The following is a 27,968-nucleotide window of genomic DNA, read 5'->3' as shown; positions in this document are numbered from 1 at the left end:
TCCAGAACATGTAGTAATATTAATGAACACAAGAATAAGTATATCATTTCATTTCATTTTTATTTATTTAATTTTTACTGTTTAGTTTAGTTTAGTTTACACTTTATTGTCCCCTTAGGGAAATTTTTGTTTTAGAAACAAAAAAATTTTTGTTTTAGAAACCTTGTTGTTTTGTTTTAGAAACAGTGAGAACTGTATTTAAATGTCACATTTAGTGTGGTAAAGGGCTTGAATACTTTATTCAATACTTTATTCAAACGCTCACCACAGAGGGACGTGCGGTTGACAACAAGAAAATTAGCCTTAACTGACATCAGTCCCACAAGTGTTTGTTTGGACGTGCATACTCTTGTTTGCACATCTTCTCAATCAATAGGTTAATTGCAGCTTTGTCAGTGTGTGCGAGAATGTGATTAGTTGTATGTTCAGCAATTGACAAGCTGTGGGATTTTTTTTTATTTTTTTTTATTGATTGCCTTCAACAATGAACAAGACAAGAGAGAGAGAGACTGTGGGTGGTATTGATTGATTGACCCCAAATTAGCCCCTTCTTTCCATCCTCCTCCCTTAGTCAAAGTACAGAGTCATTCAGGACAGACTCCATCAAAACACTGTAAATACGTAGATTGAGTAGAGATTTTGTCTAGAATGGCAAAAGCTCATCAGCATTTTGCAAAGAAATCACTGAAAGAGCACATAAAACATGAGTCAATGACTATAACTGCAAACCATTGTTTGTTATTTAATTGAATAATTGGGCCTAAGTCAAGTCTTTCCAGTCATTTTTTGTGCTCTCTTTCTCTCGCTCGTGCTCTCTCTCTGTAAGCCCCCTCATTCCTCTCGTTAAACATTTCTTCACCTCTTAATTGTTTTGACGGAAGCAACTGTCATCCTCATTAGAGCTCATTGATTTCCTGGTTGTTAGAGGATTGATTTTTGAAACTTCCCATTGATCCCGGGCTTAAATCTCTCTGCCGTTCTCTCTCTCGCTCCCTTATATGGCCTGTTTATCCACACACAACAGAGTCTACGGCACTGAAATGGAAGTGATGAGTCAATAGAGAGGTGGACAGATAAATAGATAAACAGAGAATTTATAGAATAATCAACATCTGCCAGCTCATAGGATCCCAGAGAAGGAATGAGAAATAGTCAGCGAGATGGAAAGGAAGGTGATGGGATATCTATATAAAGAAAAAGAACTTGCTTTTTCTCTTTATTTTCTGAGTGATTGGACACAGCTGAGGGTGACCACTGATGAAAAGGCTGAGAGACCTTTCCTGACCAAATGTGAGTGTGTGGCCTGTGTCTCCTCTGAAACAGTGTGTATTCATGGGGAATAGAACTGATCTTGTCCATTTACTGTGATGTGCTCACAGCGGAATGAGAGAATCACACATTTCTTTTTCCCGTCATCAGGATTTTCATCTTGTTTGGAATGAGAATGTTTTTGGGGGGTTTAATGCAATTGATTTCTACTTTTTCTTTCCTATTCCACATCACATAAGCAGTGCAACGTGCTATCCCCGATTGCTTGGATTGTCATGCGTCACCACTCCTCTCTGCTTCTTTTCTCATCGTCAAATTCAAATGCCCTTTACATACATTCTCTGGTCTGTTTGAATTTCCAATATCACCCTCATAATCAATTATTCTTTAATCATTATGTGAATAAAAGCTTAAATTCAATCTTTTCCGCATAAAAAGCAATCGTGCCTGTTCAGAAAATTCGGAGAAAACCGCTCAATTCATAGGGAATAGTTTTACGATCTCTTTATAAACCTTTTGCAGCGTCAAAGTGGTAGTTGCGTAGGCTGTCAATGGAGGGACAGAAATCTTTCAGATTTAATTAAAAATATCTTTATTTGTGAATGATACAAAGATGAACAAAAGTCTTACGGGTTTGAAATGACATGAGTGTGAGAAATGAATGACAGAATTTTCATTTTTGGGTGAATTAATAATGTCATTGGTTTTACCATATCAGTTCAAGCCAAGTCAGATTCTGAAAATGCCTCAAAATCATTAATTAATTCAAGAAATAAATTCTTGAAAAGATAACCTTAAGTAATTTGGCACAATTTACATGTTATTTTATAAATGTTTTATAAATGTTACTAAGAAATGTTATTATTATTATTAATAATAATATATTTCTTTAAAGGCCTATTTCTTTAATAAAATAATATTTTTCTATTTCAGAGTTAATTACACAAACATTTATCATTTCCTTTCAAATCAAAGTCTTTTAAACTATCAGATATCTGATTCTGTATGACACGACTGAGTTCCGGTTATAAAATATCATGTGGTGCTATTATTAAGATATTTATGGATTAATAAAACGTGATAGTTGTTCAGAAATACTTTTTACCTTGAAAATATATTTAAAACCCTGTTTTAATTACTTTTTACTCTGGCTCTTTTTTTTTTTTAAATTGTAAATTTTCCCCCCAAAACCATTTAAAACCAACAGAAATACATTTCTTAAGAACTCTGCACATTTTTTTTTTAATATAGATTTTAAAAATATTTTCTACTTTTCTTTGTCATGGCTTTTACTTACGCAATTTCATGTATTTGTTTCTATATTATTTTCAGTTTTTTTTTTTCTCCGTGGCTGGTTCTCCAATGTGGCCAGATTCCCATTCACTTCTGCTGACCAATGAGTTAGCAGCACCTGCTGTGTCCTAGAGAGAGAAAAAGAGCGAGGGAGAGGGAGGAAGAGAGAAAGAGGAAATCGATAGGAGAAGTGATGAGGAAGGGAGGTGTAGATTAACGTCTGAAGGCCTTGGGTCTGGGGGGGTTCGCGGGGGGCTGCCTTAGGACTTAGCCATGAGGCTGTAGCTCTCCTCAGTAAATCTCTACACGCCACAGGAGCTAAAACACCCCTAAATTATATATCCGCTGAAAAACATTAAAGGGATGCAGTCAAAAGTACAAAGAAATGAGGAAATCAAATTTAGTGCCACAGTCCTGACCAATGTACCAACATTTCCTTCAAGTGACTGTTGCAAAATGCTTCTTGTATTGCAACACCACCAAGAATCACTGGTTGTCGAAGGACAATATTGCGGTTGCACGTTCACACACGAGCACTGCAGCACTGCGGAGGATAATAAATATATCTAATAAATATCATTATTTTTGGACCAATCTCCCACAATAAAGGAAGAGCAGTGAGGGATGGCACCGGGGACTGGCTGGGATATTGGCAATATATCAGCATTGATTATTGAGAGTACTGACAGAGACAGAGAAGGAGAAAAGGGGAGAGGGAGTTCATAAAAACTAATAAAAGAGACAACGAGTGAGGAAGGAACAGAGGCTTTAGATGGATCTGCCTTTCTGCTCTAAAATAAGAAAGCAAAAAGTGTGTGTATGTGTGGATGACTGTCCATCTGTTTAGATGTACAAGACATAAATGTGTATGTTCACTTATCCAAGCACTAAAATTGGTGCTAGAGATGTGATTATGCTCGAAATGGCCGGGTGTCGCAGAGAATCTTTAAGACGTCAACTCTTTCTGAGCTCTTTGAATATGTCTGTATGTATGACGGAATGATGGGATGATGTAGCAGAGAGATATTATTGATTAGACTTCCATTTTGTTGATAAAAGCGAATCTAATCTGACTTGCTCATCTGTCAACGTGGCATCATTGTTTAGCAACAGCAATCACAAACCCACAAGCACACATAAAAAACTGCTTATTCTTACATTCTCCCAGCCTGCTCTTTTTACCTCCATTAAATTAATCATACTTTCCACTCTGCTATATGTCTCTGTCTGGATAATGTGTGTTATAGCCTAAGAGAATTTATTATTTCCTGTGCGCATAAGCATGGAATATTTCTGCAGTTGTCAAGACGTGACAGTTTAATCATCAATAACAAACACAGCAGCATTAATCATGCATGCGTTTCATTCCACGCTCGTGTGGAGTCATCTGATGATCTGCGTGCTAAAGCTGTCACCGCTCTTTGGTAGAGAGGCAATTGCCTAGCAGCAAACTGTGTTTTAAGGATGCTTGTGATCTCATCTAAATAATTAATTCCAGTTGAAGCAATGAGCAAAATGACAGGCAACCGTTTTGTCAATTTTCACAGCACTGTGTGGAAAATTCAGAAGCGATGTTGTTTTTAGTAGTCGATCAATGAAGTTTTTCTTCACTGGGTTTTTGATAAACTTACATTTGTTCAGGATTTCATTTGGATTTGTTATGGGTATGCATATGATAACTGGATAACATGAAGTCATAAGTTGTATGTGTGTTATATACGCTTAAAAATAAAGCTTCCAAGGTTTTCACAGCAATGCTATAGAAGAACCATTTTTGTGCTGTTGAAAAACATTTTAGAGAACATTTGTTTTCTTAGTGGGAACCATGGATTATAATCGTTCTTCATGGAAGCGGATACCAATATATATATAATTTACTTTCATTGTATGGAGAGAAAGAAGAAGAAAGAAAGAAAGAAAGAAAGAAAGAAAGAAAGAAAGAAAGAAAGAAAGAAAGAAAGAAAGAAAGAAAGAAAGAAAGAAAGAAAGAAAGAAAGAAAGAAACAGAAAAAGTCATTCATACATGTTCTGAACAACATGAGGGTGAGTAAAAGATTACAGATTTTTCATTTTTGGGTGAACAGAGAAAATAGTATCGATAGTATCGATAAAATAGTATTTGCAAGCATATCACATTCACAGTTTGGTCTGCGGTGATTCATTTGTGTATATTCACAATTATATGTGAACATATTTAAGTGTGTATGTCAAGTCAGCCAAGTCACCTTTATTTATATAGCGCTTTTATACAATACAGATTGTTTCAAAGCAGCTTTAGTGAACACTTGATACACTTGTTCAGCTGAAGTCAGTTCAGTGTTGATTCAGTACCGTTGTAAAGATCATCAATTATTAGTTCATTAGTTCATTTCATCTATAAAGCAGTTCTGCAAAAAATAATGTCATCGTTCAACTCAGTTCAGTTCTCATTCAACAGTGTCAGTACATCAGATCAATAATATTGTTGAATGTTAAGTGTCCCCAACTAAGCAAGCCAGAGGCGACAGTGGCAAGGAACCCAAACTGGTGTCAGAATGGAGAAAAAGAACCTTGGGAGAAACCAGGCTCAGTCCCTGGGCCAGTTCTCCTCTGGTGTATGTGAATAAGAAACAGCTTTTCTTTCCCATCACTCCAGGAAGCCACATAAACAATAGCTAGGTATGTTTGGATGAGGAGAGCACAGCTATAGGAAGGAGGTGTTAGCTCCCTATCCTTCCAACACCATCTTATTTTCCTCTCCCTCAATTTCGCACTCTCTCTTCCCCTCCAGTCCCTCTCTCCTTCTCTTAGATGTGCACAACCACACTATATTCTACAAGAAATAATTGCTTTTGTCTGAAAGGAGTACTGGAGGGAGGGGCTCCGAGCGCCCCCGTTACCTCAGCGCGTCAAGGGGGTATGCGAGGGACAACCGGTCACTCCTTTTCATCTGTTTCACTTGACCTGCAGATGTCATCTGTCAATAGCGAGATTCAAGAGATGGACAGGGACAATGAAACACATCCTTTTATTGAACAAAATAAGGATGGAAAGCGGTTTGTTGCAGACGTAGAGACCCCCCAAAAATGAACACAACATGGTCTTCAACAAGAGGAGTAATTGTATCACTTTTATTAGTAATGCGAAACAACACAATGTCTACGTCATTATATGTGGCAAGTAGAGTCCAAAATGCATCATTTGTGTTTTGGTTTACATCTCGGTCATTGCCAAGACTTCTGAGCCTGAGCTCACAGAGAGTTTTGCTGCCTAGTGGAATCGATTTACTCCTATCGACTGGAGTGTTTAGCGTATAGATTTTTCTATTTAAAAATCTATATTGACAATAATCTTGTGTGTAAGTGCGCCGCAGCATGGTTTGTAATTGACAGGGCCTGATGAATTGGTGGTAGGAGAGAGAAGCAGCGCCGCTCGCTGATTAAGGCCCCCGGGAGGTTTGCTGGCATGTCGAGATTTCCTAGCACAGTGTTTCCCAACCCTGGTCCTGCACGGAGGCCTCCCCAACAGTACACTTTTTGGATGTCTCCCTCATCTGACACACCTATTTCAGGGCTTTCAGTATTGTAATGAGTATAATGAGGAATGTGTGCTGTTGGGGTGCGCAGAAACAGAGCTGAGAAACATAAAACACTGGCTCTCCTAAGATCAGCCAGTTTTGCTTCTGCTGTTGTTCTGTATCATTATTGGTAAACGATGTTTATTGATGGAAAAAAATATGTAACTGTCTGTGGGACTTTAGGGGAAATTAAGGGAATCTCAGGTGTGTCCAAAAACAAATACTGCATTTCTGCATATTCTGATAATAATCAGAATTTGGTCGATTTTTTTGTCAGTAATAAGCCAATACAGTTATGAACTGAACACATCAGCTCACAAATGGCTTTGTTAATCAGACTGTGAACACCTTTTTAGACCTTAACTGAACTTTCATTCAGAATTGTAGGCCTGCATGTTCAAACAAAGGTGATTATAGGTTCAATCAACCTGCATTTACCGTATTAAATACATTGAAGAAACACATTTTTATTTGCAACTTTAAAAAAATCATGACCTAAATTTTGCCATTTATTGTGCTCCTGTTTGAATGAATCATGAATGAATGACAGTTAATGAGTTGAAGTTAACACTTTATTTTACAGTGTCATTGTTACAGTTACATGTAGTAACTGTATTAATAACTATAAATTATGCATAATTAATTACATGCAATTAACCCTCAACCAAACCCTCATCCTAAACATAACCCTATAGTAACATGTAGTTAGTTATATTATTACTCAGTACTTAAAGTATAATTACAACGTAATACTGACACCTTAAAATAAAGTGTAACGAGTTGATCAAAAATATAGTTCACCCAAAAACTCCGTCATTTACTCACTCTGATGTTGTTCCAAACCTGTATGATTTTCATATGGAGCACAAAAGAACATATTGAAAAAAGAAAAATGTCTTTTGTCCATAGAATGAATGTGGAACTTAATCTGAAAATGGTGTGCATGCATGCAAACGTGGTCACTGATGGGTTGGCTTTCTTTTTTTGTATTAATATGTTAAAACTGGGTTTGCTGTATTAATGAGCAGCGTTGTGTTTTACTCTTAGGTGAATTAGTATTATTGGAGAGAGATGTTTGTAGCTCGTATCAGTCCATGTGTGATTTTACCTTTCAGCGAGGCAAGCACAGGGGTACGGAACCGTTAGAGAGAGAGAGAGAGAGAGAGAGAGAGAGAGAGAGAGAGAGAGAGAGAGAGAGAGAGAGAGAGAGAGAGAGAGAGAGAGAGAGAGAGAGAGAGAGAGAGAGAGAGAGAGAGAGAGAGAGAGAGAGAGAGAGAGAGAGAGAGAGAGAGAGAGAGAGAGGTGGGGGTGGGGTGGTGGTGATGTGAGAGTTGTAACGGCTCCGCTCGCGCTTCAATGTTGCAGGCAGCGTGGAATCAGAGCGCGCGAGCGTATGGGAGGAGAACGTGCACGAATAAGATATTGGGGTTCCCAAATAACGGGAACAGGCAGACAGACAGACCAAAACACGCAGGCGGATGGACGGAAATATAGGCAAGTGTTCTTATAAACCAGCGACATATCGAGCTCTTTTCCCCTGATGTTTTCGTGCTTTATTCATTTGTTTGCCTTATTTAGTCATGTATCGATTGATTGCGTTTTAATTACTGGCGTGTGACAAGGTGCGTGGGAGGAGGGGCGAATCCGGCGAGCACGTTGAGTTGCCTTATTTTTCTATAGATTTTTAATTTAAATGAGCAAAATAAGCAGACGATTTTAACAACGTTTACTTTGTGTAAATGAATGTGACCTGTAGCTGCTAGAACAAGGAAGAGAGCTATATAAGAGCTAGACCAAATAAATTAACCAAAAAATGCACCACATATCCAAGTAATAACAATATCCGCTGTCTTTTATACGTTATACAGTCAGGGTGTGAAATCTTTTTTTTTTTCTTTCCTTTATTAGCCTATACCTAGTAAATGCAGAAAGGTCAGTTTATTTTACAAGCAGATAACCAAAGTTAAAGCGACTGCAACCAAGGGGTGAAGCAGCAGGCCAGCTGAACAGTGTCGACAAGGACAGAAACACTACAGGAGAGAACGGGAGAATCGCGATATGCAGTTATACCTAACATAATTCGCAAACATAATTAGCCTATGCTTTTGAGTGACAGATACATATAGCCTATGTTCGGCAAGCAGATCGAACAGTATACCAAATACTGTAGCTTAATACCAAAACAAATAGACAAACGTGAAGTAATAGTCAAAAATAACACACGTTTGTCTTGTTTCAATCCGTCTATCCGCCTGTGTGCGCGCGCTGGGAAAATACAATCGGGCTGCGCGCGCGTCTGCGTATCTATGCATGTAGATCAAAAGTAAACTACAAGCGAAAAAGGAAAGTATAAACGCTATAATATGAATAAACAGTTTTATGTCAGAAACGCCTCGGAACCCAATGATTTAAGTGAGAGAAAAAAAGCCTATCTTGCCACAACTGCTAAAATAGCAAAGAAAAACCAACAGCAAAAAGAGCATCTGATAAGAACCAGACAAGAAGACGGATCATGTTTGTTCCTTTGCCGGTGCCGTTTGTCTTGCCGAGAACTGCCTCTGATCTCCACGCCTGGCGCCTCAAGTCCCCGCTGGCTCTCCGCTCTCACTCCGGTAAGGCTTTCTTCCACAACAACCACCTTTTCTTCCCTCCCAATCCCGAATCCGGTGAAACCTCCCTAGTTCATCCCACTCAGTGGCATAATCCCCGTATTCACCGTGTGAATGAAACATCCTCAAGTGCCGTTTTCTGTTTGTGTCGCGCGCGCTTGCCGCCCTTTCCGAAATTTCAGTTTAGTCCAAACGACGCGAGTCAAGTTTGTCTACAGCAAAACTAGCACTGCACTGTCGCGCTTCGAAATGCAGGGCAGGTCGGTTTTGTTTTGTTAAGGTGTTTCCTGAATATATTCCTGTCTCTCGATGGGCTCCGCATCCGTCCGTCTCCTTCTCTCGCCTCTGCCTCTGCCTCCGTCTCCCCCGAACTAAACTCGCGGTGAGCTGGGAATATTCATGCCAACTTATCGATCTCCGCAGGATCGATTCCGGGGCCGGCGGATCGAGGGGAGAGAGGAGAGAATCAGAGCAGCTGCAGAGACCAGAGAAATGAGCATTTATGCTATTTAGACATCTTATGTTTGGCTCACAAATATAAATGTATCATATAGTGTGAGGGTCATGTTTAGACAGTTGCACGTGTGATCGGCTATAACCTTATTAAATTGATGTTCACATACATCGTGTATAATGTGATTTGCACCTTGTCTTTTGCTCTTAGAGACGGGCGAAGCGCAAACGGACGACTTGCTCCGTTAATGTTTTCTTTGCGGGAACTTTCCGGTTGTTCGGTGGCCACATAAAGATGAAAACAGAGAAGGAAGGAGGATGGAGAAGGAGGGGGTGGAGTAGGAGGAGATGGGTGTTGTCTGAATTGAGAAGAGGCATAACTGCATAAGCAAGCTGCTGTTTACTGGGCATGTGACAGTCTGAGAATACAATGGAAATGTTCTGTAAATGTATAAAGAAATTATTTTCTGGATAATTTATGCATGCAGCCTATGCATTTTCTATTATTTGGATTGTATATGGGAAAATTTACATTTCATTTGGTCTATTGTCTATTGTAAACAGCATTTTGCTTTTTATTTATGTATTATTCATGCAGTTCTAATGAGCTCGTATTAATTGAGATATTGCATGGAATAGGCTATTTGCAATGATAATATTTGGCTACTTTAAAATATATATATTTTAAATAGGCTACATGACTATTTGGTTACTAAATGGTTACTAAAAAATAGAGGATTTAATGATACAAATTCTTGTATAAATTTATTAGAATTTAAATCAATTATGCATCTGCCCTATGCATATGTGATCTTTCTCCTTATGATGAAAATCAAGTTGATGTTTGAAAGGTCTTCAGATGTTACTTTCGTCCATTTTTATGCATTCAGAATGTGTACAATGGAAAGTGTTGACTTTTTTGCAACCTCATTTTACCTACAGTGGTTAGTGGGATTGCATTGTTCTCTGTATGATTTTACAATTTCATCTTTTGCATAACTTACAGGTAGCCTTAGAGGTTTTCATAGGCTTTCTTTGGGACTGAAGAATGATACAAGATGGTTAAGGGGAAGGATAATGAGCCTTTTCCCCTCAGAGATTAACAGGGCCAGGGGAGAGGAGGAGGAGTTTTGTGTCCCTTTCGCTGAAAAATAGCGAGTGTCAAAAGAAGATAAAAAAAGAGGGCCGAAAAAGAAAAAGCTGTGGACCACTAAAGGAAAGTAGGTGCAGATGACAGTGAAAAATGGGAACAAGTATGGAAAACCGAGTTTGAGAGGGAGAGGTGATCTTGAGCTCTAGACTCCGATTGTATGGATGCAGTTGCTCATTAGTTATGAATGATAAGCAAGGCTGTAAACACTTATTTCACATAGAAGTGGGTGATTGGCATATGGAAAAATATTTCATTAAAAATGTATAAATTCTGGTTTGCTTCAATATTTTTGATTATGCATTATAGACAAACCTTCACATTCAGCTTAACCTCTAAAAAGCAGTAAGAAAATCTGAGAGCAGCAGTCCTTATTTCTTCAATTCATGATGTCAAATACCATTACGGCCAGCTGAAATATCCATATCCCATCAAAGTCTCTTAATCACCATTAGAGAGAGCAGAACCTTTTAACTATTGTCCAGTTACTAATATATGCAGCTTGTACACCCTATTCCCATTAGAAAGCGGATATAGACATGGACAGAGGCAGAGAAAGAGATAATCAAGACCTATTCTTGTAAGTGGTCTCGGGAATTATTGACATTAACTGCTCCATTAAAGTTTTATGTGTGTTACAGTAACAGGCAGGTCCAGGATGATGAGAAAATATTTTAAATCTCATCAACAGAGAGAAATAACTACTATATTTAGTCAACTAAGAGAAAATTACTTTAAAATTAGTGAAAGATAATTGTCTCATTGTTATAATAATTTGTTGAAAATACACTGTAAAAAATGACAAGATCAATAACAACATGTGATATTTACATTGCTTGAACTAAGTTCATTGTACATTGTAGTAAATAAGTTATACAAGATTCAACTAATTTCTAAAGTCAGTTTAATGTAATTTAAGTTGAAATGACAAACATCCAAGTTCATTACTTAAAAATTTAAGGTGGTGTACATGTAAATCACAATGACAGGTGACATGTAGCTATTATTTATTTATTTTTTGGTATAGCTAAACGCTGTGTTTGTGTGAGCGAATGTGAAAGAAAGTGTGTTTATAGATTAGGGCGCGTCCTGGTGTTAAGATGATTGCCAATGACAAAATGTCAGCTTGGGTTTGTTTGTAACATAATGGGGAATCAATATATATAAAGAAGATGTCAATACAGAATGTTCTACTGCATTTCACTCCCTCTCTCTGTCTCTCTCTCTCTATCTCTCTCTCTCTCTCTCTCTCTCTCTCTCTCTCTCTCTCTCTCTCTCTCTCTCTCTCACACACACACACACACACACACACACACTCTTTCACCATCTCTTGCTCTGATTGATATTCCATGTCGTCACGATGTTCATTTAGTGACAGTACTCCCACAGGTCTTTTAGTGACTGTTAGTTTTGGCAGAGGAGAAATGTGTTTGCATCTGTGTGGGTTGACCTTCCGTAGTGTATTAACACTGACGGCACCCTTTCCCTCATTAGCACTGCTGCTTTTCACTCTGTAAGAAATTCCCTAGAGTTCTTTCCTCCCAGTGACCATTACAAGCACACACACACACATTTGTGCTATGTGTCTTCACACTGTATATATACAAACAAATCAACATTTTGGACTAAACTCTACATCATATATTTAAAGCTTAAAGAGACTCACAAGTGCCTGCAAGGCCGCACTGTATTGATATTCATCAAACATTCTGACTCTAAATATTAAACTTCTGCAAATAATTCAGCCAAAATCACTAAATGTCCTTTAGTGCAGTACACTATATGGTACAAAAGCTGTCACTGAGACAAAACCCTTTCATACGTTTCTAATACATTTAGGTATGCACACTTTGGCTACGAATATGTACCTTTGAGGTAATAATACGCAGCCTTTAGAGGTAAATAAGTTACAAAGGAGTATTTTTTAAAAGGTTACCACCCCAGTGACAGCTTTTGTACCTTTTTTTTCTGAGAGCGTATATGAACTTAGAAATTAAGGTTGAATTTACATGCACAGTCTTATCGATTTTACTTAATAAGCGGTGATGGGTGTAATGCATTACTAAGTATTTAATTACTGTAATTTAATTACTTTTCCCTTTAAAATTCAAGTAAGGGATTACTTAGAATTTTTCTGTAACTTAACTACAGTTAGGCTACTTCTGATGTAATTACATACTGTATTAACTAGAGCAATTAAAACAAGAAAGATTTAACATCAAAATTTAATGTCTAATGATAAAACGTATGTTTTTAATGTAAACTTCTCGTTTAAATACTTTGGGCAGATTAAGAATAATTTATGCAATTTTATATTTATTTGAAAGAATTTAAAGAGCAGTTTCATGTCTGTTCTTGTATTGTTCAACTGGTTGAAGTTGATATGGGATTTCGTAGTGATAAGTAATACAATAACTGTTGAAGATATAATTTGTAGCTATAATTGATTAATTTTTTACTGTAACACCCAACACTGATAAGAAGCTGTAATCCTGTAGCCTAAACATTGTGTTCTTTTGTCACTTCATATACAGTACATAAACAGTTTGTTTTAACATCAAGAATTTCAAATTAAGTTTTTCATAATTAATTTTTTTTTGTGCATGAAAACGTACTCATTGGTATAACGACATTCAAAATGTATACTGCACGTGAAGAGGTTGTAATTTTGGTCTTTTTTTAAAGTTGAACAACGTTTAACTTGAGTGCCATGTATTTATAATCTGCATCATGCATGGGACACTTCAAAAGATGTAAAACTCGAGCAATGGTCCAACATGAGCATCTAGTCCATGTTTATGATGTTTTATTAACAAAGTTCGGGAGGAGCACGTTCAGATAATTAACACGAGTGGAGAGCACTCAGCAATCAACGATAAGAGGTGTATATAGACTCAGCAGTCTCACCTCAATTCGTTGACAGTTTAGCAGCATCCCCCCACCATCCCTTCTCCACACTTCTAGTCCTAACCATTTACATACGGGGGGGGGGGGAGTACTCTAGGTTCGGGCTAAACTCCGAGCTCGGAGCCCTCCCCCCGGACAGCACGCCAAATATGCATTAAACTTTACTCCCTCGAAATTGTATGTAAGTTTGAACTCATGAAACAGTGAAAAACAGTGGACTGCAGAATGGCCCCTTACACCACTGGTTCCCAACACTTTTCCAGGAGGCACACCAACAATACACATTTTGGATGTTCCTCTTATTTGACCCATCTAAATCTGGTCTTGGTGTCTCTACTAATGAGTTTAATCGGGTGAGAGTTTGAAAATGTGTTCTGTTGGCTTGCCTTCAGGAAAAGTGTTGGGAAACACTGCCGTACACTGCAGTGATTGTGTTGATTCTTGCGTGCGGTCGGGTAAAAATGATGCATGCAGCCGCAAAGCCGCTGTGGTGCAGCATTACGTTTAGACTGTTCCAACCTCACATAATATTTTAACATTATTATTAATATCTCTTTCTGGCTCCTCCTCTCTCTTTCTCGTACAAAACACACTCTGGAGGTGTTGGTGGCTACATGATGGCACAAAAGTAGGAGAATTGTTCAGACAGGCCCTTAATCAACACATCTGTGAGAGACAGCACCTGGTCAATACACCCCCTACCAGTACAGCAGCACTCACACAGATTCTCCACTGCTGTGTTAATTTAGTGTGATTATCTGGCTGCACATGTGTATTTGTGTGTGTATGTGTTGGAGAGGGAGAGAGAGACATTGTTAAATTCGCCTCAGACACACAGAAATGCTGTGTGTGTGTAGATGAATGGAGGGATAGAGACTTGACTGAAAGATGAGCATAAATAGACATGAATGCATGTATTGATATTTTGACATGGCAGGTACATAGTGGCTTAACTGACAAACTGATGTACTGAGAGAAATTCAGATTACTGTGTGGGATAATAAGATGGATGGATTGACACAGCAATACACTACTTTTTAAATCTGGCTCCCCCTTTGATGCTGTTAGGTGAACAATTGGCTTAAACCAGTGTAATTTGTCCTTTCAGCAGCTGCTGTGTGTGTGTGTGTGTGTGTGTGTGTGTGCGTGTGCACATTTTGAAAATAGAGAATGTGTAATAAAAGCTTGCTCTTCGATTATGTCCTTCACTCCTCATGAACAAGCTCAAGACCTAAATCTGTTCTCTTCCTCCATTTCATTTAAGATTTATAGCGATCAAGGTCTCCTGTTCACATGCAGGGCTTTGTGAATTTATTTCAGGGCTTTTTTTTTTAACCCTTTTAATGGTCGTAAGGTTGTCTGGTGTCATGTTTTGATGATTAAAAATGCCAATTATTAGTATTTTTAATCAGCTAAAATTCAAACAGAATTGTTATCTAAATTATATGATCTAATAGATACAGTTTGATTTAGATTACATTAGTGGCCCACTGTTACAGTATTTATAACAATACATGCATGTATTGTTTGGCATATCTCTCCCTGGATGCTTTTGAGAAAATACCAGTAAACAAACTGTTAGAGGGGTGACGGGATTACTCTTCCTTCTTTGTACCATTCCTTCATCCTTTCATGCCCTTTAGTTTTATTCAAGTTTTTTTTTTTCTTCTGGATCCTCAAGTTCCTGTTTCCCTTAGTACATTATTTACTGTTAAAGGGATATAGTTCACCTAAAAATGAAAAACATTCTGTCATCATTTACTTACCCTCATGTCGTTCCAAACCTGTATGCATTTCTTTGTTCTGTGGAACACAAAAGAAGATATTTTGAAGAATGTTGGTTGGTAATCAAATCGTTGTGCTGGCCATTGACTTCTATTGTATGGCCAAAAAAATAAAATATAACAACAAAACACTGAGACGGTCTTCTCAAAATATCTTCTTTTAATGTCCCACAGATGAAAGAAAGTCATGCAGTTTAGGAACAACATGGTGTTTTAATTTTGGGGTGAACTATCCTTTTAATCCTCATAAAACAGCACAAGCTGCAGTAAAATTAGGTAACAAATACAGTTTTACCCCACTTACAACCACACACATTTTTTACTGACAACACAAGCCGAAACCACCAGCCACCTACCCGTACAAATCTTGTAATTGGCCACATGCTGCCTTGAGTGACAAGTATGATCATCAATCAAATTAAGATGGAGAGAGGGGAGGGAAGGGGCCCGACTCCCCAGACAGGCTCCTGTTAACAGGGTTTCCTTCAATCCGGGTTTATCGATCAATACGTGGCTTGCCAATTTGTACTCTGCACCTGAGTACATAAAATGCCTATTGCATCAGATTACTTTAAGTTTATATCCATTATGCAGCATGTTCTCATCACTTCTTTAAGAGAAAATTATTTCCATTCACTTGCTGTAGTAAAATGGCACCAAAATACAGAGATGTTTTGACTTTAATTTGACAACCTTACTCGTACATGCTTTGATGGGAAAGCAATTTGCACTGTGAGTTTATTACCATCAATGCATACTAGCTTGATTGGTGTCCAGCATCTGATGATGCAGATGGACATTAAACCAGGAATGCTGTAGGGATCACGGCTGCATGAACGCATTTTCTGTGGAACGTATCCGAGGAGACGTACAATGAGGGAGCTTAGGCAACATAGCAGAAATGATTAAAGTCGTAAAAATATGTTGAACTGCAGATTATACACTCTCAGAAAAAAATGGTACAAAAGCTGTCACTGGGGCGGTACCCTTTCAAAAGGTACATCTTTGTACCTAAAGAGTGCCCTCAAAGGTACATATTACAACTTTTCTTCACTGACAGCTTTTGTACCATTTTTTTCTGAGAGTGTATGAGGAACTATTTTATGGTTCTCCGAAATACAAAATTCTGACGTTGGTCATGACATTCAGTGGTCTGATATTTCCTAATTTTCGCCGTCATCCATGGCAACGCTGTGACAAGACAACTGAAACCAGTGCTACTTTTATTTCTCTCATATCACATCGCGTATTCGCAATCTCTTGCTGCGGCTCAGTTAATGATTGTGGTGAAAATAATCTCAGATGACTTAAAGGGATAGTTCACCCAACAAAGAAAGTTTACTCAACCTCATGTCGTTCCAAACCTGTGTAATTTTATTTCCTCTGTGGAACATAAAAGAAGAGAATTTGAGTCTGTTTTTTTTCTTTTTTTTTCTATAAAATGAAACTCAATATTAACCATATTAACTGTTTGATTACCAGCATTCTTCCAAATATCTTCTTTTTTATTATTATACAGTTATACAGGTTTGGACACGACGAACTTATCCTTAAATATTAATATTACTGAAATGTCGTTGCATCGTTTGTCTGTAGCTGGGCTGATTGTTTTGTACGTTGTAGTGGATTGTTTTTATTTTTTTAGAGGAAGCTATGCAGTTAATATTGTAAAATCATTCCAGCTCAATTTAATATTCCATATCTGCATATTTGTTTATTTATTTGAGATAAATATGCATTTTTATTTATTTTATTGCTGATAGTCTCCCTACGTCGTGGCCCTTATTTTGCGATAATAGCATCTGTCTGTTCATTATCCCTTTCAGACAATAATGTGATTTCTAAATGGTGTCCCTCACAAATGCAGCCCTGTTTGTCTGTTCTCTCTTTATTGTTGTGATGCTACAGTGTGGGATGTTTAATGGGGTTTCTTTATAAAGGCTTATCTTCTACCCTCTGTCTTTCTCTCCGTAGCTCTTGCTCTCTCTCCTCCAGTCTTGGTGTGGCATGATGGAGGGATTTTTAAGGAGATTTTTTTCCGTGTTCATTGGACGTTGATGAGCTCCTCTGTCTGTCGCTGCTGGCCTGTCATAGCCTCAACACTGCTTATAGCAAAATCAATCGGTCTCAGTCACAGAGGGTGAAAGAGACGAGAGCATTAGCTAGCGCTCCGTTCACACACACATTCATGTATCCAAAGTTTATAGCCAACAAACACACACTTGGTTCAACTCCTGCCCTCCCTCACATCTTGAAGAGAAGAATATGGGATGAAGGGATGGAGGGAAAACGCATGAAAGGAAAGGATGACAGAGGAAGAGAGGGAGCTGGAGCAAGGGAGAGATAGTAGCATTAAAATTCATGGCTTTTTTTACTCTCTGTGCTGAAAAATCAATAGTGTTTACTATGAATGAGAGGAGCGCTGGACAGCAGAGCTGGGGGCAGATAGACGGGGGGAGAGAGGGAATGGGGAGCAGGGGGGGGGTTGACTTCATTACTGGAGGCAGAGGTACGAGAGGTCAAGGTTAAAGACTCAACCTAGCGGGTAGAAGGTGGGGGTAGTCTACCATTTACCCACAATGCTGCAATAGTATTGTGGAGTCAGATACAACAGCCCTATCAGTATAAATGAGAACATGTCGGTTTGGGATCCCTGCTTTCTCTATCTCATGCGCCCACCGCATACACTCGTGTTCGCGTGGATAAGCATCTGTAAATTCACATTTGGATGGTCCTGGAACTAGTTGGATGTTTTGTACCCAGCTGTGTTGCAGCTGATAGCGGCATCTGCCACTTTTGTAAGTTTTAACGAACCTTAACGCCTCATGCGATGCGAAACACTCCGAAAGCTAAGGGGGAAAGTCACATACCCTCTATTAAAGAGTCTGGAAAAGGTTGATTCTTCATCAGCCTCTAGTTTGGAATATATATATAGACAGTTAAGGGCCGTATAATTATAAAGATAACTATATTAGCGTCCAGACCAGCAGATGATATCGTTCTGTTTATTCTAATTGTGGGTGCTTGTCTGCCACTTTAAATACTCAACCTTGTTACAGCAGGATGGATTCTGATTGGCTGTCAATGTTTTTATCGTTCATCAGCTGGATAAAATCGTTTCTCTGTGCTGTTATCGCTATAGCTGTGGTGTGAACTCTGCTATTTTTTAATATTGAGAGGGATTTTTGGAACTATATCTTTATAGTTATCGTCCTTAATGTGAACGGGCTATTAGACTGATTTAAATCTCTGGTGTGGGTTTGAATGCGTTTATATTTCAGTTTAAAGGAATATTTCTGGTTTAGTACAAGTTAAGGTCAATCGACAGCACTTGAGGCATAGGGCCCTATCTTGCACTCAGCGCAAATGACTTTGTACACTGACGCATGTATCATTCCTATTTTGCACCCGCGCAAAGCGGACTTTTCCCTCCACAGACGCACGTCGGTTAACTAAGAAATACACTTGCGCTCCCCGGGGCGGTTCAGCGCAAAGAGGAGGCGTGTTCCGGCGCAAACTTTCCCTCATGCTATTTTGCTGTTCTATAAAACAATTGCGCCACTGACCAGAAAAAAAGTAGTCTAAAGTCAGTGGCGCGTTGCGCGTTGTTCATCAAGCTATTTTAAGGGCGCATGCTTGGCCATAATCAATGTAGCGTGTGCACAACGCGCATACACTTTGATTCTCTCATCTAAGCAGCCGTTTTCATTTTTGCAAATCATACATTATTAGGCTACGATAGATAGATAGATAGATAGATAGATAGATAGATAGATAGATAGATAGATAGATAGATAGATAGATAGATAGATAGATAGATAGATAGATAGATAGATAGATAATTTATTGTAAAAGCATACATGAAGCTTACACATTTACGCAAATTATCATACGCCTGTTTAACAGAAGTTAATTTGGGTGGGTTTCTCCATCCCCAATGTCACTTCTCTGACGAGAACGTTGCTCTCCTCGGCTGTGAACCGCTCCTGGCGCGCGCCTGGCAAATCCGCCGTTATAATAGGAATCCGCTTTAGAACAAGCGCGCCTGCTCTTAAAGGGAATGTGAGATGACGCTCTGATTGGTTTATTTCACGTTACGCCCAAACCACACCTATGAATAATGAAGCTACTTCGGACCAACCCCTTTTAGATTTGCGCCAGGCGCAAGAGGCATTTATCCCGCCGGGAAAATAGCAACAGCGCCGGGATCCGCCCACAAAGTTACTTGCGCTTTGCGCTTTGACACTTGCGTTTCAGATCGTTAAAATAGGGCCCAAAATGTTGATTACATCAAATTGATTACATCACTTAAAAAAAAAGCTAAAATCTTACAGTGGGGCACTTGCAATGAAAGCGAATGGGGCCAATCAGTAAACGTTAGAATACTCACTGTTTCAAAAGTACAGACACAAGACAAACAATATGAGTGTTAACATTATTTTAGTGTGAAAAAATGTTTTCCGTGTTATGTTATAGCCAATTTTACAACTTTGTTACCATGAAAGCGTAACACCAGAAACCTTAAAACTGCCCTAAACAATGCAAAAACAACTTTATAGCTCAGATGAAATAAGTTTTAAAAGAATTAGGGGCCATTCACACATAACGTGTTTTTGCGACTAAAAACATGAGATGAGACAGAAGAAAAATACAAGGTCTAGAGATGCATTTTTAAGCGTTGAACTTCTTTTAACTTGAGCACAGTGTCATGCACGAGACGCTGCAAAAGATGCCAGCGCAACAGTCACGTCCGTCTTGTACGTTTTCAAAAAACAATGGAAAAGTAGCGCAGTGAACTGCAAAAAGGTTTTCTGTGTGAATGGCCCCTTACTGTAGGTGCTTTCATAAATTATAGCCTTCACAGTTCTGCTTTTAAATTCTCCAAATACTGGTCTGCATTTACTACCATTGTGAGTGTCTCGCCATAACCTTGATCTTTGTGGTATCAACATTATGCTACAAATACTGTTGACTGGGCTTAACTTCTATTGAACCCAGAATAATACTTTTAAGTATGAGATGAAGGGTTATTTTCTGAATTGGAAGTGATATGGCTACTGGGGTCTGCTTGCAAATCTCCACCCCTTTATTTTTCTCATTTGGTGGAGAGTATATGTTTTCATGGTGATATATACAGTACTCAAGCAGTTTGATATTCAAGGAGACTCATGAATGATGTAACAGGAGATGCTTGTCTTAGGCCCGGGTGGATGTGGCTGCAGGAGTATATGGGATATAAATGGAAATGTGAACTTTTACATCAGCATAAATTTACATTAAAGCCATATGATTGGATAATTTCCTCTATGATGGCTATCAAATCTTTATTAATCAGTTTGATAGTGTGCGAGTTTTACTGAGATTAATATCAAATGCATTAGAAGCCCAGCGGCTCATTTCTTTCATTATTTTGTATTAGTCGACAGTAAGATGGATGTGTAGCACAGGTGAACAGGCACACAGGCTGCTCTGCAGGCCTTGACTTATATATGCAACTGCTGCTGCTGCCTTAAATAATGTAATAATCTAACATTCAGAACATTATAATGTCTCATTTAGTTACCTTAACTTGCCCGAGCACATGATCCAATGAGCTGTATTTAATATGACTTATGTAATGTTGTTTATAATGTTCATAAGAGAGTATAATGTACGTTACTCTCGGCTCTTATGTCTCATCCTCTCTTTCTCTCCCTCTCTTTTGGTGCTTTCCACTTTTTTTCCTTTGCACAGGATGCTTTCTTATTCTCTTTTATTTTTTCTGCTCTTTTTCACCTTCTCTCTTTTTCTCTCTCTCTTTCTCCCTCCCTCTCTTTCGTCGTCGACTGTTCCCTTAGCGACCGTTTCCAAGGCACCCACTCCTAGTGGCTGGGGGAGGGGACCTGTGATGTCATGCATGCATAACTATACACACCTGAATTCTCCTGTTTTTAATCTTTCTGCTGGACTCTCTTCCTTTTCTTTTTCAACGCTTCAGTATTTCAGACCCAGATGGCTCTTCTGTTGTTGTATATATAGCCTCTATTTATAAATTCCATACACAAACTCCGAGATTATAGTTATTTGACCAAGTATTTGTTTGTGCTATACACATGTAAATAAGTATTTACTCTGGTACATTACAATGCACGCAGACTCTGTGTCCTTGCCGTATCCATTGAGATCTGATTCATATTAAACAGGCCTTTATCAGTGCGGGTGCTATTGTGTGTGTGTGTGTGTGTGTGTGTGTGTGTGTGTGTGTGTGTGTGTGTGTGTGTGTGTGTGTGTGTGTGTGTGTGTGTGTGTGTGTGTGTGTGTGTGTGTGTGCTCATTCGCTAAACCTTGCCTCATCTTAGGCTGTAAGGTTTGTCCCCATGATGCAATCTGATCATATGTCTAAGTAACCTTTAAATTATTTAGAGAAAAAAATACTTTTCTTTAATTAGTATGAAAAGAGTACGCTGTATTTTGAATAGACTAAATGTAAACACCTAATTCAGGCAATCACAACAGCTGTGAGTGGCTGATTTAATGGGATAGTTCAGCCAAAAAAGAAAATTCTTTCATCATTTACTCACCCTCAAGTTGTTCCAAACCTGTATGAATTTCTTTCTTCTGCTGAACACAAAAGATATTTTGAAGAATGTTGGTAACCAAAAAGTTTAGTTTTTTTTTTTTTTTTTTTTTTTTTTTTTTTTTTTTTTCTATGGGGTCCATCAACTGTTTGGTTACCGACATTCTTAAAAATATCTTCTTTAGAGTTCAGCAGAAGAAAGAAATTCATACAGGTTTGGAACAACTTGAGGGTGAGTAAATGATGAAAGAATTTTCTTTTTTGGCTGAACTATCCCTTTAACTCACTCCTGTGTTGACATCGCTCCACCACCCCACCTTCCACTTTTATTTTCTGTTAGTTCTATTTCTATTATTAATTATATTTTGGTCGGCACCCAACAATGACATTAAACAGGAATGTGTGTGTTTCAGTCGAAGTACATTAATGCACTGTTAAAATTGTTTACAGCTACTGCCTATAGAACAAGGAAAAAATAGAAAAAATATTAGCACCTATTTAGATTGCAAAATAACTTTTCATAAATATAAGTATATTTATAAATAATAATAATAATGATAGCTCTATAATAAATAATAATAGTATGAAATATGATATGCATATGGATATATTATGTGTTGTTTGTTGTTGTCTAATGATTCTGAATTTATTATCAAAAAGTAGAAATAAAACAATTAAGAATTGTTTCTGCATACTGATTATCTGCCACTTAAATATAATAATAATCTGTACCATTTTTAGTTATGAATTTTTTTTTAATCAGTAACAATGTAAAATAAACAGTTGCCAAAAAAATTGCGTATTGTTTCTGTATTGTTTGTTTTTAAACAGGCATTTAATGCATTGCATGAACTGATGCATTAACATGTTCATAGTTTAATGGTCTTACCTGAAAATGATCTCATTCTTTAAAACTTTGCTTTTAAAACTCCAGCTAAGGTGCACTAATACATGCTTTTTGGACAATGTTACATCACTAAGCAACAAATGAGTCAGAGGATGTAATGAATGTTGTGTTGTTTCTGGAGTTAGCTGATGAGGGTCACGGTTACTAGGCAACGGTCAGCACAGTCCGTAGATATGCATTCAACTCCTAATGGGAGCGGAAAAGGGGAGTGTGTGTGTGTTGGGGGTCAAGTTTGTCTGAAAGGGGATTAATATTTTGAGAAGGGGCAAGCAGTGGCTCTGTCTGCACGGCTTGTGTCTACACAGTTCATTTGATGTTACTCCTCTTTGAAGCTTTTGTCCCGGTGTTTCACTCATTTCCGAGGAAGAGAAGTGGCCTTGGCTACAAAGTGCCCAACATATATTCAAACTCAACTCACACATTCAGTCTGTATAAGTTGCACACAAGTTAATGATAATCATGCACCAGTATTTTTTATTTTGTGTGGGCAACAATAGCAGCCCTGACCCACTTTATTAATAATAAATAATTTAAAATAATTTATTGATTTTTAAAACAAGTTAATTTTGTAACTGTAAAATGTGTGAGGCCCAGTGGTAATTTTTGTTTAATGTATAAGGGCGTAATGTCAGGTTAATAATCAGTACTGCATCTGAACATGACAGCCAAATTTAGACATTTGAATGCATGTGCTGGACGCTTATAATCAGTATAATGTCAATAAGAATTCTTAAACATTAATACAGATCTTTTTATTTCATGCACCATCTTTTTATTACCTACCTTGCACATGTTCTCGTTTTCACACTTGATTTTGTCCCTATCTCGTTCCCACCCTATTGACCCTCTTTCCCCAAACAATTCTCTCTCTCTCTCTCTCTCTCTCTCTCTATTGATCGACATATAGTGAGCTCTGTTCTTCACTGTGCTGCCTCCCTTTAATCAATACAGATAATTGTCTGCTCTCTCTCTTTGCCAAATACTCTCTCTCTCTCTTTCTCTCTCTATCAATGAACCCCCTAACCACCCTAAGTCTGGGATTCCCCCTGTCTTAATGACCAAAGGTAACCTGTTCTCTCTCTCTTTCCATCGATTGGCGTGGGAGCGATTGACTCACGTGTAAACATGGTGCCTGATTGTGCTGCGTTGAAGTGTCTTCAACTATTCCCATGTGGTGCTTATAGAGACAGACTTTTCAGTGTTTGTCAGGCTAAAAACATGTTATCAGATTCATATTGGAAGGTCACACCATACTGATACTCCATGACAAGAAAATAAGAAATATCAAATATAAACAGTTATTAAAGATTTACATTTATATTTATAAAGTTTTAAACTTCAGTAGTAATTTTGATCATGCTGTTGCAAATAAACACTTTTTATATCACAAATATATCACTTTTTGTGGATAGAATAGTATGATAGGAAAGTATTGAAGAATGAGATCAGGACATGTTGCATGTCAGATTTGAATCTGCATTTCCCACATGAGCAGGCTCAAACCTGATCGTTAATGCAGTTGCAAATATGACATTTTATTGTAATCATTTATTTTAATATATTTTGATTTAGTGTTGTTTTGTTTTAATAATATTTTTTAATATTATATCACTTTTTATTGATAGTGTTAATAGAGATGAGAAGAAATTATTCTGGAGACTGGGATCTTGACATGTTGCAGGCCAGATTTGAATCTGCATTTCCCACATGATCACCAAAGCTCAAAGTTGAGGAGTCAGTTTGATCATGCTGTTGCAAATATAAAATTTTCAACATTATTATTTATTTATTTTAGATTTTACACACACACACACACACACACACACACACATATAATTATGTCACTTTGTATTGATAGATGCAGAAGAGATGAGAGGAATGATTTGGGAGACTGGGACCAGGACTTATTGCCAGCCAGATTCAAATCTCCATTTTCCACATGAACGGCGAGGCTCAATTTCTGGAATATGTGCACTAGACCACTGTATCTTTTAACTCACTCTATAAGGACAGAGGAGATGTGCAGATATAACTTTAAATTCCCCAAGGTCAAAGTTTAGTCTCTGCAGGTCAAGCTTTTTCAGCAAGGTAATAGAGAATTAATATTTATAGTGTACTCTGTGTGATTTTGGATTGCCATGGAGGTACCAGAAAGCATTTTCTTCGTGATGGCAGTGTGGTTTTGTTTGGTCGAGGTGTGAGAAAGAGAGCAAGAAGGGGTGAATAGGAAGGTGAGATTCTTGTCTTGCCAAACTCTGATTCAAAATGAGGAAATCTGTGAAGAGGGAGATTACAGGTGATATAGGCCTCATTCCAGAGTGTGACATCCCACTGGGATCTGAACGCATAGACATAGTAGAAAGGTATTTATTTCTTTGGTGTTAGACACAATTCACAGGATCAGTGTACAGTCTTTGTTGTGCATCCTTGGGTTTTCACTGTTTATGTGAACTATATGCTGGACTTACACATGAAATCACTGATTTCAACCAACATATTTTCATGTGCTATTAAGAATATAGAAGATGTGGAATAACAGTGAGCTGAAAGGGGGATAAGAGAAATGTAGCACTTCATATGTATTTGTAGGCTATTGAAATATTGATATATTTTCTTTGCTTTGTGTCTCTGTTGCCTCTTTCTTTATCAGATTACGTCTCCTCTCGCTTTCTCTCCCTCTTTCCCAGTCAAGCCTCAAGGATAGAAACCTTGAATTAGAATTTCAGAGGCAAAGAAAGAGAAAGAAGGGGGTAGGGTGGGGTTGTGCTCTTAGGGAGCGGTCGTTGAGAAAGTGCCTCTAATGGGCGTCTGTGCGCTCCCCCCTGCCTAGGGCCCCGATCGATACCGACTCAGAGCAATAAAGCTTTCCCCTGTCATCTCCACAGAATACAAAGCAGTATGGGGAGAGAGAGAGAGAGAGAGAGAAAGAGAGATAGGTGAAAAGCTGTTCCGCTAGCCAGACCGATTTCCTACACCCCCCCCCCCAGCCCATCTACCCCCATCTAACAACAGTAGAGCCCCTACCCCCTCTCGTTCCTTCTCTCCATCTCATAGTCCAACTCTCCTTTCCCCAAATGTAGCACGGGTCCCCTGTGCCGGCTCTGACTAGGTTTTGATATCTCCCTGCGCTCGGGAGGAGAGAAATAAATAATGGCAGATGAAACTCTTATTTTAGTTATTATCACAAACACAGAGACAAGGACGGATAGAGAGAGACGTCCAAGTGGGACATAAAAAGGAAAGGAAATTAAACAATAAAAGAGGTAAGAAATGATAGCTGGAAATGTATGGATAGACAAAAAGAGAGAGAGTGATGTAGTTTAGGAAGTGAAATGGGATGAGAAGAGAACGAAAGGGGGAATGAAGTGATACAAAAAGGAGGGGGGCGGAAAGCGAAGGAGAAGGGGATTATGGGAGAGAGAAAGATGGATGTTGTGATAAAGATGGAAGGTGAGTGGGAATTTTGATGAGTTGATGAGTAAGAATGACAGACATGAGAACGTGTGAAGGGGAAAAAACTGCACAGGGGAAAGGTGAAAGCTGAAATTGTAAACCAATCACATTTAATCAGCACCACAACACTGAAACTATCGGAAAAGACAGAAACAGTTTCTCAAACAGGGATATGCAAAACTTGTGATTTTGGATTCTTGTGTTTAAAAACAATTATGAGAGCACTAGAAAAGCCTGAGATGAAGCTTGACGAGCACTAAATAAAACTTTTTACAATGAAAAATCGAATAAAAAAATCTAGGTATACCAGTCAACCTCACTAGTTGACCATCGTGACCCGTCCTTCATGTCAAAGCAAACGGCTCCTCTTGAAAGTGACAGTGTAGGTGTGAACGTGTGTGTGCTTGTCCTCCATCACCGGGCGGTTGTGCTTTTTCTGTGTGACAGCTCTGGAGTTGCTCCGTCATTACGCTGCTGTCAACCTAATAACATCTCTTCCTCATCTCTCAAAAACAACACTTTCTGTGTGAATGTGCGTCTCATCTCTTTTGTTTTACCCTCACCGCCCTTCCTCCCCAATTCAATCCCTCATTTCTTCTTTTATTGGAAAAAGATGGGATGAATCCTTCATCTCTCTTGCAATGCTCTTCTGTTATTATACTGGAGTATAGGGCTAGGCGAGATAGCTAAAAAATATTATAGTGGTCATTTTCAGGATTTTGACGTTATTTGATATATTATATCTCAAAATGTATGTATTTGCTCTGAAATCGGTGTTTATGGTTCAGAGGACCCATAGTTTCACCAAAACATCACTGTAGCCAATTAGATTAAAAATATTTAGTGCAAAAAAAGGTTAAAATAATGAATGTTTTCCAAACTGTTTTTGATTAAATCATTTTTTAATATAAATATAAAATATCGAATCACTTTCATTTCTATGCACAGTATAGCAACATTATATAACAAATATAACAATACAGCACTATTTGACTAATTAATATTTAATAAATTAATAAAAAAGAAACTAATTAATACTAAACAAATAACTCAAATAAATATATTATATACCAACTTGTTACTGAATTTAAGGCAAAACAAAAATTAGGCAAATTAATCATTACATTTTGAATGAAGCATCATCAATTCATTGAAATGGAAAGTTTAAACTGATTCACAGATATAAATCAAAAATGTGAGGTTTAAATCAGAGATTTATATATATATATATATGTAAAACTCTGATTTAAACCTCACAAGTTTGATAATATCAAATATTCACAATATCTATACAACGATTTTACTTTCACAATGTAATATGTAGCTACAGTATATATATATATATATATATGTAGCTACATATTACATTGTGAAAGTAAAATCGTTGTATAGATATTGTGAATATTTGATCAACTGTAACTGTGAAGGTTGCCAGTTTGATTCAATATTGCAGCAATAAATAGTTCTGTTCCGTTTGAACGGCCATTTGTAGAGACCAAGAGCACGGGATTGGTGGCACTTTTTTCTGCTAACACACATTTCCTTCTACTTTTTAGTCTTATCTTCCAAGTTTTTCATTTATTTTCTCATCTCTCTTCATCTCCCCCATGTCCTTTTCTTTCCCTGTGAGATTTTACTATCAATTCTCCCACTGTGCATTTCTTTTTCAAGTGGCCTGACTCTCTCCTACATCCACGTTCTTTCCTGTTCTGCTGTATGAATTCCTCTTAGCTCCCCTTATTTCCCCCTCTACCTCTGCACAGTAATAATGCTACTGATAGAAAGAGGCCCAAGTGTGTGTGTGTGTGTGTGTGTGTGTGTGTATGTGTGTGTGTGTGTGTGTGTGTGTGTGTGTGTGTGTGTGTGTGTGTGTGTGTGTGTGTGTGTGTGTGTGTGTGTGTGTGTGTGTGTGTGTGTGTGTGTGTGTGTGTGTGTGTGTGTGTGTGTGTGAGTCCGCGATTATTGTCGTGTCGGGAGTCAGAAGAATCGATCGATGCAGAAATATGAGGGTCTGTGTCAAAAACAATAACC

General features: G+C 38.0%; 2 protein-coding genes across 6 annotated transcripts in view; one reads left to right on the top strand and one right to left on the bottom strand.

Annotated features, from left to right (window-relative positions):
• Positions 1 to 27,968, bottom strand: part of rabac1 (Rab acceptor 1 (prenylated)) — a 197,104-nt gene that overhangs the window by 39,293 nt on the left and 129,843 nt on the right. The gene's annotated exons all lie outside the window — the stretch shown is intronic.
• pou2f2a (POU class 2 homeobox 2a) overlaps positions 8,519 to 27,968 on the top strand; it is a 39,457-nt gene continuing 20,007 nt past the window's right edge. For all 5 annotated transcript variants that reach the window (XM_056241858.1, XM_056241857.1, XM_056241855.1 and 2 more), the window contains exon 1: positions 8,519 to 8,730. In XM_056241858.1, coding sequence (XP_056097833.1) covers positions 8,631 to 8,730 — 100 coding nt within the window. In that variant the 5' untranslated portion in view covers positions 8,519 to 8,630. The remainder of the gene's footprint in view (positions 8,731 to 27,968) is intronic.

Source organism: Rhinichthys klamathensis, unplaced genomic scaffold (genome assembly GCF_029890125.1).
Source record: "Rhinichthys klamathensis goyatoka isolate OS25496 unplaced genomic scaffold, OSU_Roscu_1.1 h1tg000679l_1, whole genome shotgun sequence".
In the NCBI taxonomy this organism is placed as follows: Eukaryota; Metazoa; Chordata; class Actinopteri; order Cypriniformes; family Leuciscidae; genus Rhinichthys; species Rhinichthys klamathensis.
The sequence above is the reverse complement of the archived record's forward strand: the minus strand, read 5'-3'. Positions and strand labels throughout refer to the sequence as shown.